The sequence below is a fragment of the Triturus cristatus genome, chromosome 4_2 (assembly GCF_964204655.1).
Source record: "Triturus cristatus chromosome 4_2, aTriCri1.1, whole genome shotgun sequence".
Lineage (NCBI taxonomy): Eukaryota > Metazoa > Chordata > Amphibia > Caudata > Salamandridae > Triturus > Triturus cristatus.
In genome coordinates this window covers 860,518,183-860,535,079 of record NC_140586.1, presented here as the reverse complement: position 1 = coordinate 860,535,079, position 16,897 = coordinate 860,518,183, and the positions used below count along the sequence as shown (strand labels likewise).

Sequence of the window (16,897 nt, the reverse complement as noted above, 5' to 3'; positions counted from 1 at the left end):
TTGCCTTTAAGATAAATTAAAACATCAGAGATTATGTGAAGAGGGCAAATAAGGAACCTGGCAACAGAAGTGATATCAGATCACTATGGGGTCTTCAGGTTTAGTAGGACATTACAGATGTGGGGGTTGTGGATTGTGGAATGTTCACTAGTGACACTTATTATGATGGTGGTCAATCAGACTGCCGACCGCTATTGCGGTGGTCAGAAGACCGCCGACAAGCAGTCGGTGGACTGACCATCACTTTACGATGTGACTACCTTTGCTGGCAGTCGCAAAGTGCTCCTTTAGACCCCTGCTTGTGCTGCGGCCCAGGAAAAAGGCAGCAGCACAAGCTGCCATGTAAAGGAGCACTTCCTGCACTTCTATGCTCCGTGTGCCATGCACAATGTGGTGCATGGCACACGGTGCATGAAGGGGCGTGAGGGCACTACATGTGCCCCCTAGGCCGCTTTAGAGTGTCCCACAATGGAGGGGGGGGCAATAAACTGGTTGCCGACAGCCTTCTCCAGGCGATCTTTCGGCCATGAAAAGACTGTTGGAAAGGGATATCGTAATACCGGCGGTGGTGCCTCAATTCGGGTATGCGATTCCAACCGCCACCCCAACCGTTTCACTGATCCTGTCGGAGGCAGCAGTCTTCCCCCAACCGTTAATGATTCCCATTAGTAGGATTGCTGCTCATGGAGGTGAATTGTATCTTTTAAACAGTTTTATTGCGGATTGTGCTGGCATTCAGACTTTTCTGCTCTTTGTTTTCCGCTTTTATAGGTGTGATGGTTGGATGACAAAGTCCTGAGGAGACCCATCAAAAATACTAGGGTCGAATATCGATGAAAAAAACCCTAATTGGTTGACACTTGCAATGGACCAAATGTGATTAAGTAGATTACAGAGCCTTAATATCTTTAGATGAATTCTCACAAGACTATTTGTACAGATTGATATACACTTTAGAATTACAGTCCCTACTCAAAAGCCCTAGAGGGCTGGCCAAAGTAGGCACTGTCCACTCTCACTTTTGTGAGCAAATAGGCTTTTATTTCACTGCATCAGGGCACAAATCAAGGGCCAGAAAATCGAAAGGAGGCTCAGTATCCTGGTATAATAAGGAATTTAAGATCCAACGACTAAATCTAGCTTTGGCTCTTAAATCTAAAGACATCAACCAGAATGGCATGGTGAGCAAAAAAACGATGGATTTAGGCCCAGATCTCTGTACTGGGGTGAATGTTTTTGCATTTGCCACCCCGAGTGGGACGGGTATGCTCAGACGTGAGTCCTGTGCTCTCCATGCCACTGGAATCAAGCTATCCTGGCTGAAGAGGGGTGAAACCCCGAAACCGGTCCTAGGATGCTTGTTTCCAGTCCAAGGAGGACCTGGCTTGGCAGTTCGGGCTGGACTGTTCCCATGAGGCACAGGGCCAAGACTGATTTGCATATGGCTGGGTTCAATCTGGAATGGCATGGTGAGCAAAAAAACGATGGATTTAGGCCCAGATCTCTGTACTGGGATGAATGTATGACATTGTTCTGCATTCTGTCCATCAACTGTTGTTTTTGAATTTGTCACCCCGAGTGGGACGGGGACGGGTATGCCCAGACTTGGGCCCCGTGCTCTCCATGCCACTGGAATCAAGCTATCCTGGTTGAAGAGGGGTGAAACCCCAAAACCGGTCCTAGGATGCTTGTTTCCAATCCAGGGAAGACCTGGCTTGGCAGTTCGGGCTGGACTGTTCCCATGAGGCACAGGGTCAAGACTGATTTGCACATGGCTGGGTTCAAACTGGAATGGCATGGTGAGGAAAAAAACGATGGATTTAGGCCCAGATCTCTGTACTGTGCTGAATGTGTGACATTGTTCTGCATTCTGTCTCTCACCTGTTCTTTTTGCATTTGTCACCCCGAGTGGGACGGGTATGCCCAGACGTGAGTCCCGTGCTCTTCATGCCACTGGAATCAAGCTATCCTTGCGGACGAGTAATGAAACACCGAAACCGGTCCTAGGATGCTTGTTTCCAGTCCAAGGAGGAACTGGCTTTGCAATTCGGGCTGGACTGTTCCCTTGAGGCACAGAGTCAAGACTGATTTGCATATGGCTGGGTTTAAACTGGAATGGCATTATGAGCAAAAGAACGATGGATTTAGGCCCAGATCTCTGTACTGGGGTGAATGTATGACATTGTTCTGCATTCTGTCCATCAACTGTTTTAGCATCAAGCAAATCAGAGCCTTTAGAATGAGATAGAAGGCTGCCCTTCACCACACAAAGAAGGCGTGGGATGAATCTCGCTGGCAGTCACTTAAGGAAGCTTGTACCGATAAAGACCCAAAACATTCTGGTCCCCATTCGCCTGGGGCACTGAAACAGGGGGCTCTTCTACACCCCAAATCATATTGAAGCCCAAGCCTGGCATGACCATTTTAAAAAGCTCCATACTGATGCTGATGTTCCACCCTCTGTGGGTACCACCTTCTGCCCTCTCCAGCTACTGGACGAAGACTTCTTCTCCTTGAACAAGATCAAGGGATCAATTGGGCGAATAGTCCAGGCCAAAGCCTCAGGGTCAGATGGTGTTCCGGGGGACCTTTTTTTATCTGACATCTCGAACTGGGCTAATTACATATTACTCCTCTTGAACGCCATTGTCAGTGGAGTTTCTGTTCCAGGGTCCTGGAGGGGCCGGAGGTGGTTCCAATCTACAAAAAAAGGGGACAGATGCCAGCCCTGTAACTATAGGCCTATTAGCCTGCAAAAGGTTTTTAGCAGAGCCCTCCTTCAGAAGATCCAGGTTAGGGCAGATGACAATGCTTTTCTAATGCAATAGCAAGCAGGCTTCTGAGAAGCCTTTTCTTGCTTTATTGGCCAAGGCAGCCTGTACTTAGCTTTTATCGATCTGAAGATTGCCTTTGACTTAGTCCCCAGCCCAAAGCTATGGCAAGTGTTGAATGATATGGGTATTCCTCCTCCAATTCTCAATTTGGTCATCCGACTTCACGAAAACAATTTTGCTCAGATAAGATGTGGCACACAGGTGCAATTTACAGACCGCATTCCACTTAGTAGTGGTGTCCGCCAAGGTTGTGTTTTGGCACCCACTCTGTTTTCCCTCTCCATGAATGAAGTCGTAAGTTTTTTATCACAAGAGCCTGCCGATGCCCCGTCTTTAGGTGGGCCGAAGGTAGTGACCCTTCTTATTTGCAGACGATACCCTGCTGGTGTCTAAAACTCCGGCAGGGTTGCAGTCATTACTAAACAGATTTAATCTCTTTTGCAATGCTCCGGCCTTAAAATTAATACCTCCAAGACAAAATTCATGGCTTTACAATCCACACAAGTCATATAAGGGAAAGCCAACTCTAGGAGGGAAACCCCTTGGAAGAGTAAGCACCTTTGATTATCCAGGGGTTAAACTCTCAGAGAAAATGTCTTGGAAGCCCCATATAACAAAAATGACATTGAATCACAAATGGGTAACAGTGGCACTAGTGAAAGAACATCCATACCTGACCAGTTGCTGCTGCCCTGCAGGTCTACGTTCTCAAAGCTGTTAGTTTCGGCCTTTATAGATCTGAATTGTGGAGCTTTGAAAAGACAATGGAGCTCACTAGATCAGAGCATCCATTTTTAAGGAATCTGGTGATGCTGCTCCAAATTACCCCACTCCATCCCCTAATGCTAGACATGGGCCGATATCCCATTAGTGACATTGCTAAGCTTTGTCCACTGCTATTCTGGGCTAAAGTCCGGAGTTCTCCGTAGCTATTGCCTTATGCCGAAGCCATGGCACAGGTCACCTGCCTAGACTCTTCTAATAAGGTTGGGTGCCTGAGCGATATAAAGCGGCTTGTATTTGGCATTGGGCTCAGAAAAGCCTGGGAAACCCTGATTCACCCCTGCTCCAAAAAGACGTAGTAAAGAAGCATTATTGGGAATGGGTTACACTAGCAGATTCCAGCAGGACTGACTGAGGAAAACTAACCACAGAATTCCTACTTCACCAACAGACCAGACTTCTGAAACCTTACCTTGACCTAATACAAGTAACCCAAGTCAGAACGCTTAACATCCAATTCAAGTTTGGCACTCTCCCAGTGAATGAGGTAAAAGCCAAATGGCATACCTAAGATCTGTACCCGAGCAACTGCCCAGGATGCAAGGCTCCCGTAGAGTCCATAGCCATATGCTGTTTGCATGCCCTAGACTGAAATGGATGAAGCCCATCTGTCAGCAACTGGGCACGCAGAACTTCCGGAAAGCGTTGCGTATTTTAAAATCTGACACAAGATCTGTGTTTGTCTGCGCAGTTGCTAAGTTCCTCGGCCACATGTGGGGTATTAGGACAAAAGTGCAAGGAAGAAGCACAGAACGCAGTGGGGTGGCCGACAGCAGCTAAATGGCTTATGCTACCATGCACTATAGATGGAGAACAACATCATTAACCAAGATGCTACTTAGGCCCCTGCTTGGTTAACTGTATATTAATTGATTTTAGTATTTTGGTCAACATCCGACAAGGCCTTTTTATTGTGCAATTACCATTAATGTGATTCTGGGCTGTTTTACTCTTTTGTCTATATGATTATCTCACTTTTATCTTTTGTAGAGCTATTTAATTATAGTGACATTTCGAATGTTTCATTCAGCATTAGTTCAAATTTTTCATGAATTTTTATAGGATTGAACATACTTTTAATATGACTCGTTTCTCTTTGAATGTTGTATGTGAAACTTTTTAAGGTAAAATGCCGAAATAAAGTAAATATTGAATTGATATACAGATATCCACAGTTGGCACTTTGTGCTTTTTGGCACGGTTTTCCCATAAATCTTTTAAATGGTCTGCCTCCGGTTCTATTGATTGGATTTTTGTCATTTTGGTCTTAAAATATTTATTAAAAATTACTCTATTTTAAAAAATTGGTGTGGGACTTTTCTGGTGTTGTGTTTCACTTTATTACTGTTTGAAGTGCTGCACAAAGTTGATCCTGATTGCTTGTGCCAAGCTACTAGGGGTACAGCACAGGTTAATGTGGGGTTGTTTGTGACATAATCCTAACAAAGAATTGTGGTTGCTGCTTGATTAGGGTTTCACCTCCCTCAACCAGTAACCCAATTTCTTACAACATGCATAAAAATACAAGAGCCTTTCCCCCAAGTGCTTGGCTCTGATGGCCCTCCCCACTTTATCCTTCAGTTTTTTTAAAACCATTTTATTGAGTTCTCCAACGCTTAAAACTATTCACTTTATTGTTCATAATGGCATGAGCCATTACCTTGCAGCTTGAGTCACACCATCACCTCTACTCAGTAGTTGAATATATTAACCATCTTCTCGTACCCTTATTACATGATTTTCCTTATTAATTAAGCAATAAATATTAGATCATGTGTTAATGTGTCCTATGCATTTCTAATTCTAGCCAGCGTAGAAATGGCAGTCTGCCATGCCAAGATTGGGAAACCCGCACCAGAATTTAAGTGTATGGCGTTCATGCCAGATGGGCAACTGAAAGAGATCCAGCTGAACCATTACAGGGGTAAGTCTAAAAATAATGATGGACTAAAAGGGATTTGACCCAAAGAGGACTGGGTTTTCACTCGTATCACACTTGGGGCGGCAGAATCACAGAGGTAAGGGAGCATTATATGAATATTAACCAGAGCATCCAGGAAGTGCCAAATTAGTACTTTGTTACTCTTCCTCATCATATCTTTGATCATCTGAGAGTGAATTATGGGGCATATTTACAAGCGCCTGTCGCCACAGGAACATCCCTTGTAGTGACGTTCCTGTGGCGATATGTGCTTCGCCTTATTTACAAAGAGGCACTTAACATGGCTTAACGCTGCCTTGTAAATAAGGCACCCTTTTACGCTGTACTTAGTGTGAAAGGAGAGAACAATGGGTGTTGCAGCAGGCGTTCCACCGCAAAACCCATTGGATTTGATGCTGCACTTATTTACAAGGGCAGCGTAAATAGGAGGTAGTGCCAAAACTAAGACCAGGTAAACCTGGTCTTAAACAGGCGAAACAAGGTGAAATGCTTTATTTCTCCTCGTTTTTGGTGTTTCCATGTGTGCTGCGTTCAAAAGAAAAATCATTCTTCTTTTTCATCTGGTAACGATGCCATCAAAGTCTGCTACAAAGGTTCAGGTGGTAGAGCAATAAAGTGCTGAAGCAAAGCAGCAGAATCTTCATCGAGAAGTGTTGTCAAGACATTTATCAGCTCAGGATCCGCTTCCAGTTCCAGCAGATTTCCTTGAGCATCAATGTCTATAGAATCATTAGCTCTCATTTCTGCGGCTGTGAGATCAGTTCTTGGATTCACACTTACTTGAACCACAGCGTTTGTTTCAACTATAAGAAGTAATGAGGGAATCAGTCCTTCAGCAGTGATCTAAGTTGAATGTGACGCGTTGTCCACCCTGTCAATCTATATCAATCTTGGGACACCTGCAGAAAGAACACATCCATCAGTTGTAGGTTCCAATCCAGATCTTACTGAAGTAATTAGTACTGCTCTAAGTGGCAGCACAGAACACACAGCAGTTGTTTTCTCATTTTGTTTGGTAGCGATCTCATCTTGTTCAACAGATTAATTATCTTCTCATCAATTCTCCCCTCCCTCACAACGCCGGACCTGCATACCTCAACCACCGCCTCTCCTTCTACACTCCCACCAGATATCTCCACTCTGCCCAACTGACCCTGGCCACCATCCCACTGATCTGCAAGACCACGGCTGGAGAAAGATCCTTCTCCTACCTCGCTGTGAAGACCTGGAACTCCTTGCCTCTGCACCTGCCTCTGCACCTCAGGCAATCACCATCGAAGCCGCAACTCAGAAAGGACCTCAAAACCCGGCCCTTCGACTGAACCACCGATCCCGCCCCCTGCCCCCACTCAGTGCATTGAGACCCTCACAGGAGAGTAGTTGCGCTTTCTAAGAACCTTGGGGCAGATTTATGTGAGACTTGCGCCACTTTTACGCCGCCGTTGCGTCACTTTTGTGACTCAGCGGCGGCGTAAACCCTGCGCCACGTTGCGCCCCATTTACATCGTGACGCATCTATGGAGATGCGTCACGGTGTAAAGCCCTGCGCCACATTAAACCTGCGTCAGGTTTAATGTATGCAGGGTGGGCGCTTAGCGTTAATTTTTTTAACACCCGCTATCGCTGGATAATATCGCCTGGTTATCGCGTTATTAACAACGCTAACTGCCTAGGCGATAAAATATCCAGCGATAGCGGCATTTTGGGACGTTATCGCTGGTAATGCAGCGATAAAACTACAAGGATAGGGATATCCTTGTTGATAGCCCATGGTGGATTTAGCCATGTAATCCACCTCCCATTGGATTACATGTCTAAGTCTGAAAATTAGCAGACGTAAAAAAGCAGCGTTAACCGTGGTTAGCTCTGCTTTTTTTTTCTCTAACAGGGTTAGCGTGAAGCTTGATAATAGGAGAAATGTCGCTTAGCGACATTTCTCCTATTATTTTGCTTTGGAACGCCCACTTTGCATCTCATTAGAGATGCAAAGGGAAGCGTAGTGAAAAATGGTGCTAACATGCGATTTTGCATGTTAGCACCCTGTTGTTGATAGGGCCATATTTTTATCTCCGCTTCTTTGGGTTTTAAAGCCAAAAAAGTGGAGATAAAGCCCTTGTTAATATGCCCCATGATTACTTGCCAATAACCGCTAGACATGTCATTTCTTGAACTCCTCTTTAAAAGACTTTCGCTGTCAGGTGAGCGCGAAAGAGGTCACCCAAGAGTGATAATCACATCTCAAAGTCATGAGAGTACCTGCCACGATTCTTTTGGCATGAGTCTCGTGTGCAAGTCATCATGCTAAGTTTCTCTAAATGGTGAGATCAGGAGCAGGAGGGCCAAGGATACTGACCAGTGACTTTCATCCCTCCGCTATGAAATAATATTTTTTTGTTTATGTTTTCTCTGTTGACCTTTTCCCTAGCAAGTATGAGATATAAATGAAGCCTCCTTTCTCCTCCGCAGGGAAATATTTGGTTTTCTTCTTCTACCCCATGGACTTCAGTCAAGTCTGCCCCATGGAAATTACTGAATTCAGTGACCACGTGGACGAGTTCCGGAATGTGAACTGCGAAGTGATCGGGACCTCTGTCGATTCCTGTATGTGTCACGAGGCCTGGTAAGCACCATGGTTCCGCTTCAGACGCCATCATGTGTGGATGGCGCTTCTCTACATGACTGCTGCTTCCTTATGCCTGCTGGGCCACACAGGTCTCACGTTTCTGGAAGAATATCCTCTGAGTTCCGGGGAGGGGCTTACAGAATGTAGAGTTCTCACTGTTAGCCCAACTGTGCCATTGAGACTACTGCCTATGATGCCCTCATAGAAGGGTCTCTAGAACCATGGGGCTGTTTTAAATAAAGATGGCAGCCTCTCACACTGTTGTCCCAAGGCTCATGGATTGCTTATCCCAAAATAAAGCATTCTGTGTGTGGCCTCAGTGGATCCCATGCTGCGCACCATCACAAAATGGCGGGTTTACCCAGTTCGCGGGAGGGCATGCCCTAGGTTGAACGACCTTACAGGTGGGGGTTTAGGACCCTAGATGGGCAAAGGTAGTCCCAGTCATGCCCACCTTTATGGGTGTCCTTTGTGCAAACCCGCTTCTCAAATTTCGCGATGAGGGCAGCAATTGCTTTTAGTGCGGCACTGACACCACTCCCAAGGTCTAGCTCATGGGAACCCCGACTGCTGTATTGATGCAGGGCTAGGACTTCCTTAGGGGCATATCAACAACAACTGGCGATAATTATCGCTAAGCGCAAGGATAATTATCGCCGGCTAGCGTGGATTTTTATCGCTGATATAGCGTGCTATTAGCAACGCTTATCTCCTCAGCGATAAAACTCCTAGCGCTAACTGCCTAACGTGAGATTATCGCTGGAAATCCAGCGATAATCTCACAAAATGTGGTGTTAGCTTGATGATAGGGCAAGGCAAACTTAGCCATGATATCCACCCTCCATAGAATATCATGGCTAAGTCAGTCCTGAAGCAGGCGTAAGGAAAGTAGCAATAACAGGGGTTATCGTTACTTTTCCTGCCGCTATGCTTCATAGCGTGGGGCTTGATGATAGGAGAAATGTCGCTTAGCGACATTTTTCCTGTCATGTTAGGTCAGGAACGCCCACTTTGCATCTCAGAGATGCGAAGCTGGGCGTTAGGAATCCCCACGCTAAAGCAAGGTTTCACGCGTTATCGTGGCCTTGCTAATCAGGCGATAAAATTATAAGATAATTTTCTATCGCCTCGTTGCTGATATGCCCCTTAGATGGGCATTCCACGACTGGCCTCTCTGGCAAAGTGTTCCCTGATCCAAGCACAGGAACTGCAAACAGATGAACAAGCACTTTCCACACTTCTCTGCATGTGTTTATGAACGGCTCAGTGTCATCAGTTCAGGTGACTACAAATGATTCACCTTCTGGGGTGTGGGACAGCCACAGGACCCTCTGTAACCTCTTCAAACGACTGCCTGAGGGTCTGTTATACATGATGTGACAGATACACAAAGAGACCCCTCCAATCCCAGGGCACCATGGTTTTCCACAAAGTGGCCTGTTGATTGGTTACAGCTTATTCAGTGTAATGATTTTTGTCTTACACTTAAAAGTTTGCATCACAGCATCAAATGGGGAATTATTAATGGACCTGCTTGATAAACGGTGTCAAAATAGAGTTAATGAAGTGTCTGTGATGCACATACAAATAACAAAACCTTTTGTGAAACTCAGTGACTTCTGTCAAAGTTTCTAAAGTCTTGAATTCAGGATCCTGGGATGGGTCTACCACTCTACCGCCACCCACATTCTGCAGAAGTCAAAGCATAATGAGATGGGTTCAGGAACACCCCCACTTTCATCCGACTGAACAGGGGAAACTTGTTAGCATGTGACCAGCTTAGTAAGACAGCAGTGGATGGAGTCAAACCCACAACCCCAGGGCTTCTAGTCAGCACTCAGTATTGTTGAGGAAGTGTCTATCCTGCACTCTGTGCCTTAAGCAGGCCAGGCATCAAGAATCACAGGCACTCTCCTTTCCTTGCACACCCCAGCAACCACGGAGGTTGCACGCTACCCAAACATCATTGCTAAGGAGCAAATAAGCTCAAATTGGCTGGGGAAATAGGAGGCACCAGTGAATACACATATAGCAGCCTGACAGGAGCTATCTTCTTGATAACAACAGTCTTAACCATTGAAGTTAGCACCAGCCTGTGCTGCATCACCAATTTCCATATAAAGGGGCATATCATCAAGGCAGGGCTATAAAATTATCGCTGCTTTTGCGTCAGTTTTCAGCTGAAAAGCGGCGATAATTTTATCGCTTTATCAGCAAGGTCACGCTATCGCGTAAATCCTTGCCTTAACGCCCTTCCCCTGCCCAGCTTTGCATCTCTAATGAGATGCAAAGTGGGCGGTCCTTCCCAAAAGAACGTGAGAAATGTCGCTAACCGGCATTTCTCCTATTATCTAGCCTCACGCTAACCTGCAGAGTGATAAGAAAAGTAGTGCTAACCGCGGTTATCGCTACTTTCCTTACGCCTACTTTTCATCTGACTTAGCCATGATATCCAATGGAAGGTGGATATCATGGCTGAGTCTGTCCTGCCCTATCAACAAACTATCGCCAAATGTTGTGCGATTATCGCTGGATTTCCAGCGATAATCGCACATTTGGTAGCTTGCGCCTTGGAATTTTTGCGAGCTGTTGAGATAACCGTTGCAGATAACACGCTATCTCAGCGATAAAATACAAGGTCAGCCGGCGATAATTATCCTTGCGCTAAGCGCGCTGAGCAATAATTATCGCCGGCCCTTGCTGATATGTCCCATAGTCTGTTCCTGGAGTGACTCTACTGGATGGGGAATGCCAAATCCCAGGTGTCCAGAGTCACACAGGCCCATTTCAACTGAGTAAAAACTCTCAGACTTGATCCATTTGACCATATATCCTCTGTTAGAAGGAACCGTATCACTATATACAACATTCCAGACATTCACAACTTGGGCAGGATTGAAGTAAACATCAAGTCATTGGAATGGAGAACTACTATACTTATCCGGTGCACCGCCTCAACATCATAGGGCCTATTCACAAACATACATTTACACCTGTAAATTTACTCACATGTAAATCTATTCCTGAACCTAGGCTTAAATCTATACTTTTGTGCTATTGTTAGAATTGTGGATCTCTGGTTGGCACAGGTAGGTACTTGTGACAAGCAGGGACCCTCTCCTCTAGTCAGGGTAAGGGGTTACACTCCTAAAACAACCCCTGCTCACACTCTAGGTAGCTTGGCGCGAGCAGACAAGGCTTATCTCAGAGCGTTATAGGTTAAGCATTTGTGACCACATACAGTAACCCAGTGACAACATCACAAATGGACACCACACTAGATTTATATCAAAAATAGTGATCTTTTATATAAAGGCTTAGCACAAGACCAAATAACGACAAAAATGACATAATTAAATAAATGTAGTGCTTATATAGTGCACGTATCACCCCCAAGGGGGTCTCAAGGCGCTGTACACATACCGCTGTGGAACCCTTCCTGGCCTTTCCCTGTGAAATGTCCACTCCTGGGTACCCCCAAGGTGAGGCCAGGTATCCTAGCGCTGTTGGGGCCATTGTGGAGGTTAAGCAAGCTATTGCCCAGAGTTGCAGCGTGGGACCCATGATTAGAATAGGCACCGAGGCAAGAATTAACAGGTCCGAGGAAATTAAGCCCAAGACCCGCCGAGGCGGGAATTGAACCCTGGTCTCGGGCCAGGACTCGGCATCAGGGTCTGCCACTCTAACCATTGAGCCACACACCTCCACATACACAGTTCAAGAATATGATTGTAGAAAGAGTTCTTAGGTTAGCGACAAAATCATTCACCTTAGCATCCGTTTTAACCCACAGTACCTTATGATGCGATAAAAAGCTCCTAGCGGCACTTCAGCGTTGAAAATCAAGGTGTAGCTTATCCTGTAGAAATTTACTCGCTAAGGCACAATGCGACAAAATTCGTCCCGCTAACGAGCGGGGCGACAATTTCACCAGCGGTTATCTTGGTTGGGTCTGCAACGATTTTCGCAGCGATAAAATTACTCACGCTAACGAGCGGTGCGATGATTTTCCCAGCACTGATCGGGCTCAGCGGCAGCAGGTTCTGCGACGATGTTTGCAGCGATAGAATTCTGCCCGCTAACAGGCGGAGCGCGGATCTTGGGCTGGTAGCGATCAAATTCGGTCCGCTAACGAGCGGTGAGATGATTTTCCCAGCGCTGATCGGGCTCAGCGACAGCAGGCTCTGTGACGATGTCCTCAGCGATAAAATTCTGCACACTAACGAGCGGTGTGACGGAAATTTTCTCGCTAAGCCGGCTGTGCGTGAAAAAGTGGAGATCTTTGATTTCTTTCTTCTTGGCCAGCTTCCCAACAGCAGGCACAGCTCCCAGAGGCCCCAAAACTGGTTCCAGCACTCTAGGAGGGGCAGAACTCACACAGCAGAGTTCAGGGGGAAGCTGGGGGTAAAGTCCTTTTGTTCCTGGGACTTCTTAACAGGAGGCCAGCTCTACTCAGGCCCTTGGAGATCTTTTAAAGCACAAGTTGAAATAAAGTCTTTGTAGTCTTTCTCCTCTCCTTCAGCAGCAAGGCAACCACTGCAGACCAATCCCCCAGATCAGGGACAGTACTCCTCCTTACAGCTTTCCCAGTTCCTTCTCCTCAGGCAGAGGTTCTTCTTGTCAAGCAGGATCTAATTTCTTGGGAGCAGGGTCCCAATACTTATACCCCTAAATCCTTTGTTCCTCTGGGGTAGAGGCGCCTTTGCCCAGTCCAAACCAGTTCCTGAGCACTTTGTTGACATGACTCTGACTTTCTATTCAGGGTGCAGAGCAGAGACATCAGCCGCTCCACTGGAGGTGGAGCCAGGATTGTGGTGGCAGAGCACAGCCCTATTCAGAGTCCAGGTGCACTCCTCCCACCCATCTGGATGTCAATCTCTCTATTCACCACCAGGCTACCTAGCCCTTCCTCTCTGGGTTTCCCCAGCCCTGTCACTCACACAAACCAGACAGGCAGATACACATCATAGCAGAGGCGGGCTGAAATGGTTAGGCAATCAAATACCAACTTTCTAAAAGTGGCATTTGCAAACACAGAATATTAAAATAAACTTAACTAAAAGATGTATTTTATTATTCTGAGTTCAGGCATACTAAACTCGAATTTCTACCATGTTCCCTGGGTCTGTTAGGATCATAGAATGTAACAATTCTAACAGCCCATTCAGGCCTATGGAGAACAGGTAGCCTTACAATAGTGAAAAACGAAAATGGCTGTAATTCACTATTAGGACATGCCACACACATCAGGGCTTGTCCTACCTTATGCTTACAATACACCCTGCCCTTGGGACTACCATAGGGGTGACTAATATGAAGTTAAGGGAAGGTTTAGGGACTGGCAAGTGGGTGCACTTGCGCAGGCAGCATGACAGTACCAGACTGCATGCAGGCTCTGCAATGGCAGACCTTAGACACATTTTACCACGCCGCTTCTGTGGGTGGCACAACCAGTGCTGCAAGCCCACCAACAGCATTTGTATTTACAAGCCCTGGGCACACCTGGTGCACTTTACAGGGGTCTGACAGTAAACCAAATAAGCCAATCATGGAATCCAACCAACATATACATTTTAAATTAGTGAGCACTTGCACTGTGGCACAGTGCTCTGAGCAGCTAACACCAGCAAAATACATGAGGCACAGCGACAATAAGTGGAAGGGAAACTCACGCCAAGGTGCCAGGTCTAACACGTGTCCCCTCCAGATGAAATGTGGGGAGAACTACCCTACCCCAGGGAGTTCCTCATCACTAAGGCGGAAAAATCTGGACAGACCGTCAGCATTGGCGTGATCTGTACCAGGGCGATGTTCCACCGTGAAATCCATACCCTGTAGGGAAATGGACCACCTCAACAGCTTTGCATTCTCACCCCTCATATGCATCAACCATCTGAGGGGCCTGTGGTCTGTCTGAACCCGGAAGTGAGACCCAAACAGGTAGGGTCTTAGCTTCTTGATTGCCCAGACCACAGCAAATGCCTCACGCTCAATAGCACTCCATCTCTGTTCCCGTGGAAGCAACCTCCTGCTAAGGACGGCTACAGGTTGATCTAGACCCTCCTCATTAATCTGTGAAAGAACAGCCCCCACACCATGCTCTGAAGCGTCTGTCTGAACGATAAACTCTTTGGAGAAGTTGGGAGCCAAGAGCACGGGCGCCGTGCACATAGCAGCTTTCAGGGCCTCAAAGGCTTTCTGACAGGTTTCAGTCCAAATCACTTTCCTGGGCTGCTTCCTAGAAGACAGCGCTGTCAAGGGGGCAACAATGTTGCCATACCCCTTGACAAACCTCCTGTAGTACCCGGTGAGACCTAGGAAGGCTCTCACCTCTGTCTGGGTTTTGGGCGACTCCCAATTCAGGATGGTTTCTATCTTGGGTTGAAGGGGCGCCACTTGGCCACTCCCAACCTGGTGCCCCAAGTACACCACGGAACCCTGCCCGATCTGGCACTTACTCGCCTTGATCATGAGGCCTGCCCTCCGCAGCGCCATCAACACTTCCCAGAGGTGGCGCAGGTGTTCTTCCCAAGTGGAGCTGAACACTGCGATGTCATCCAGGTAGGCAGCACTGAACGAATCCAGTCCAGCCAACACCTGGTTGACCAACCTCTGGAAGGTGGCAGGGGCATTCTTCATCCCAAAGGGCATAACCCGGAACTGGTAGTGCCCATCTGGGGTGGAAAATGCTGACCTCTCTTTGGCCCGCTCGGTCAAGGCGATCTGCCAGTACCCAGATGTTAAATCAAACGTGCTGAGGTAGTTGGCAGCCCCTAGCCGATCTATAACCTCATCTGCTCTGGGGATGGGGTGTGCGTCAGTCCTGGTGACTGAATTGAGTCCTCTGCAGTCCACACAGAACCGGAGTTCGGGTGTGGCTCCCGGCGCTGCAGCCTTTGGGACCAAGACAACTGGGCTGGCCCAAGGACTGCCGGAGGGCTCAATTACCCTGAGTGCAAACATCTTGGAGACCTCCTCCTTGATGCATGCCCTCACCCTGTCAGTCACCCTGTAGGCCTTGTGCCTCACAGGTGTACTATCCCCAGTGTCCACATCATGGACGACCAATCAGTGACACAGGGAACCAGGGAAAACAGATCAGAAAATTGTCGCAGCAGCTGGCGACAATCATTCTGTTGCTCAGGGGCCAGGGCGGAAGAGAGAATGACACCATCCACCGACCCATCTTGCTCCTGGGCTGACAGGAGGTCAGGAAGAGGCTCGGTCTCCTCTTCCATCCCAGCATCTGTTGCCAAGAGCATGCCCACTTGGGACCTCTCCAAGTGGGGCTTGAGACGGTTGACATGAAGGACCCTTAAGGGGTTCCTTGGAGACCGCAAGTCCACCAAATAGGTAACAGGACTCTTGCGCTCCACAACCTCAAAGGGACCGGTCCACTTATCCTGGAGCGCACTAGGCTCCACGGGGGCCAAGACCCACACCTTCTGTCCAGGCTGAAGCTCTACCAGAGTGGCATTCTGGTCGTACCATGGCTTCATCTCCTCCTGGCTGGCTTCCAGATTTGCCTCAGCAAGTTGCCTGAATCGCCTAGTCTGATTCCTGAAGGCCAGCATGTAGCTATATACATTCTGGGGAGGTTTCCTGGGAGATTGCTCCCAGCCTTCCTTGACCAGACTTAGAGGTCCTCTCACTGGGTGGCCATACAGGAGCTCAAAGGGGCTGAACCCTAGAGACTTCTGTGGCACCTCACGGTACGCAAAGAGAAGGCATGGCAAGAGGACGTCCCACTTACGCCTCATGGGTTCTTCCAGACCCATTATCATGCCCTTGAGGGTACGGTTGAATCTCTCAACCAACCCGTTTCCTTGGGGGTGGTAAGGTGTGGTGAACCTGTAGGTTACACCACACTCTTGCCAAAGGGATTTCATATATTTGGATATGAAATTGGTACCCCGGTCAGACACCACCTCTAGAGGGAATCCCACTCTGGAGAAAATTCCCATAAGTGCACGTCCCACCACGGGGGCCGTCACTGTCCTCAGAGGGATGGCTTCCGGGTACCGGGTGGCATGGTCCACCAGGACCAGGATAAACCTGTTGCCCATGGCTGTCCTGGGGTCCAGTGGCCCCACAATGTCAATCCCCACTCGCTGGTATGGGGTACCGAACACAGGGAATGGCTGGAGAGGAGCCTTCTGCTTCCTCCCACTCTTTCCACTTGCCTGGCAAGTCTGACAGGTCCTGTAGTGAGTGTCTGAACTCCTGCGCATTTGGGGCCAATAAAAGTGGGTGACAAGCCTTTCAAAGGTCTTGTCCTGCCCCAAATGTCCTGCCAATGGCACATCGTGAGCCAGCCCCAGTAGGAAGGCTCTGAAGTCCTGGGGTACCACCAGCGCACAGGCTGACCCAGGCTCAGCAACCTTAGGCTCTGTATATAGGAGGTCGTTCTCCCAGTAAATGAAATGTGACCCAGACTGATCACCTGCGGCCTGGTCTGCAGCCTGCTGCCGCATACCCACGAGAGAAGGGCATTCTTTCTGTGCCTTACAAAAGTCCTCCCTGGAGGGGCCTCCTTCCTGCTGCCAATGGGTCAGCTCAGGCAGGTCCCCCAGTTCAGCTATCTGTTCCCCGGTAGGCTCCAGGGCATCCCCCTCAAGGTCTGCTCCCTCCTGAGCCGTGGGAACTTCAGGGGGCGGTTTCCCGCGGCCCCCTGCCTCTTCTCCCTAAGACAGGTCCCTGGGCCTCCCTCTCAGG

The 16,897-nt window shown here is 47.9% G+C and overlaps 1 protein-coding gene across 1 annotated transcript in view; it reads left to right on the top strand.

The window, feature by feature from the left end:
* Positions 1-16,897, top strand: part of LOC146835267 (peroxiredoxin-like) — a 559,426-nt gene that overhangs the window by 311,123 nt on the left and 231,406 nt on the right. Inside the window, exons 7-8 of the mRNA XM_085602856.1 lie at positions 5,425-5,541; positions 8,026-8,179. Of these exons, the coding sequence (XP_085458982.1) occupies positions 5,436-5,541; positions 8,026-8,179 (260 nt within the window). The 5' untranslated portion in view covers positions 5,425-5,435. The remainder of the gene's footprint in view (positions 1-5,424; positions 5,542-8,025; positions 8,180-16,897) is intronic.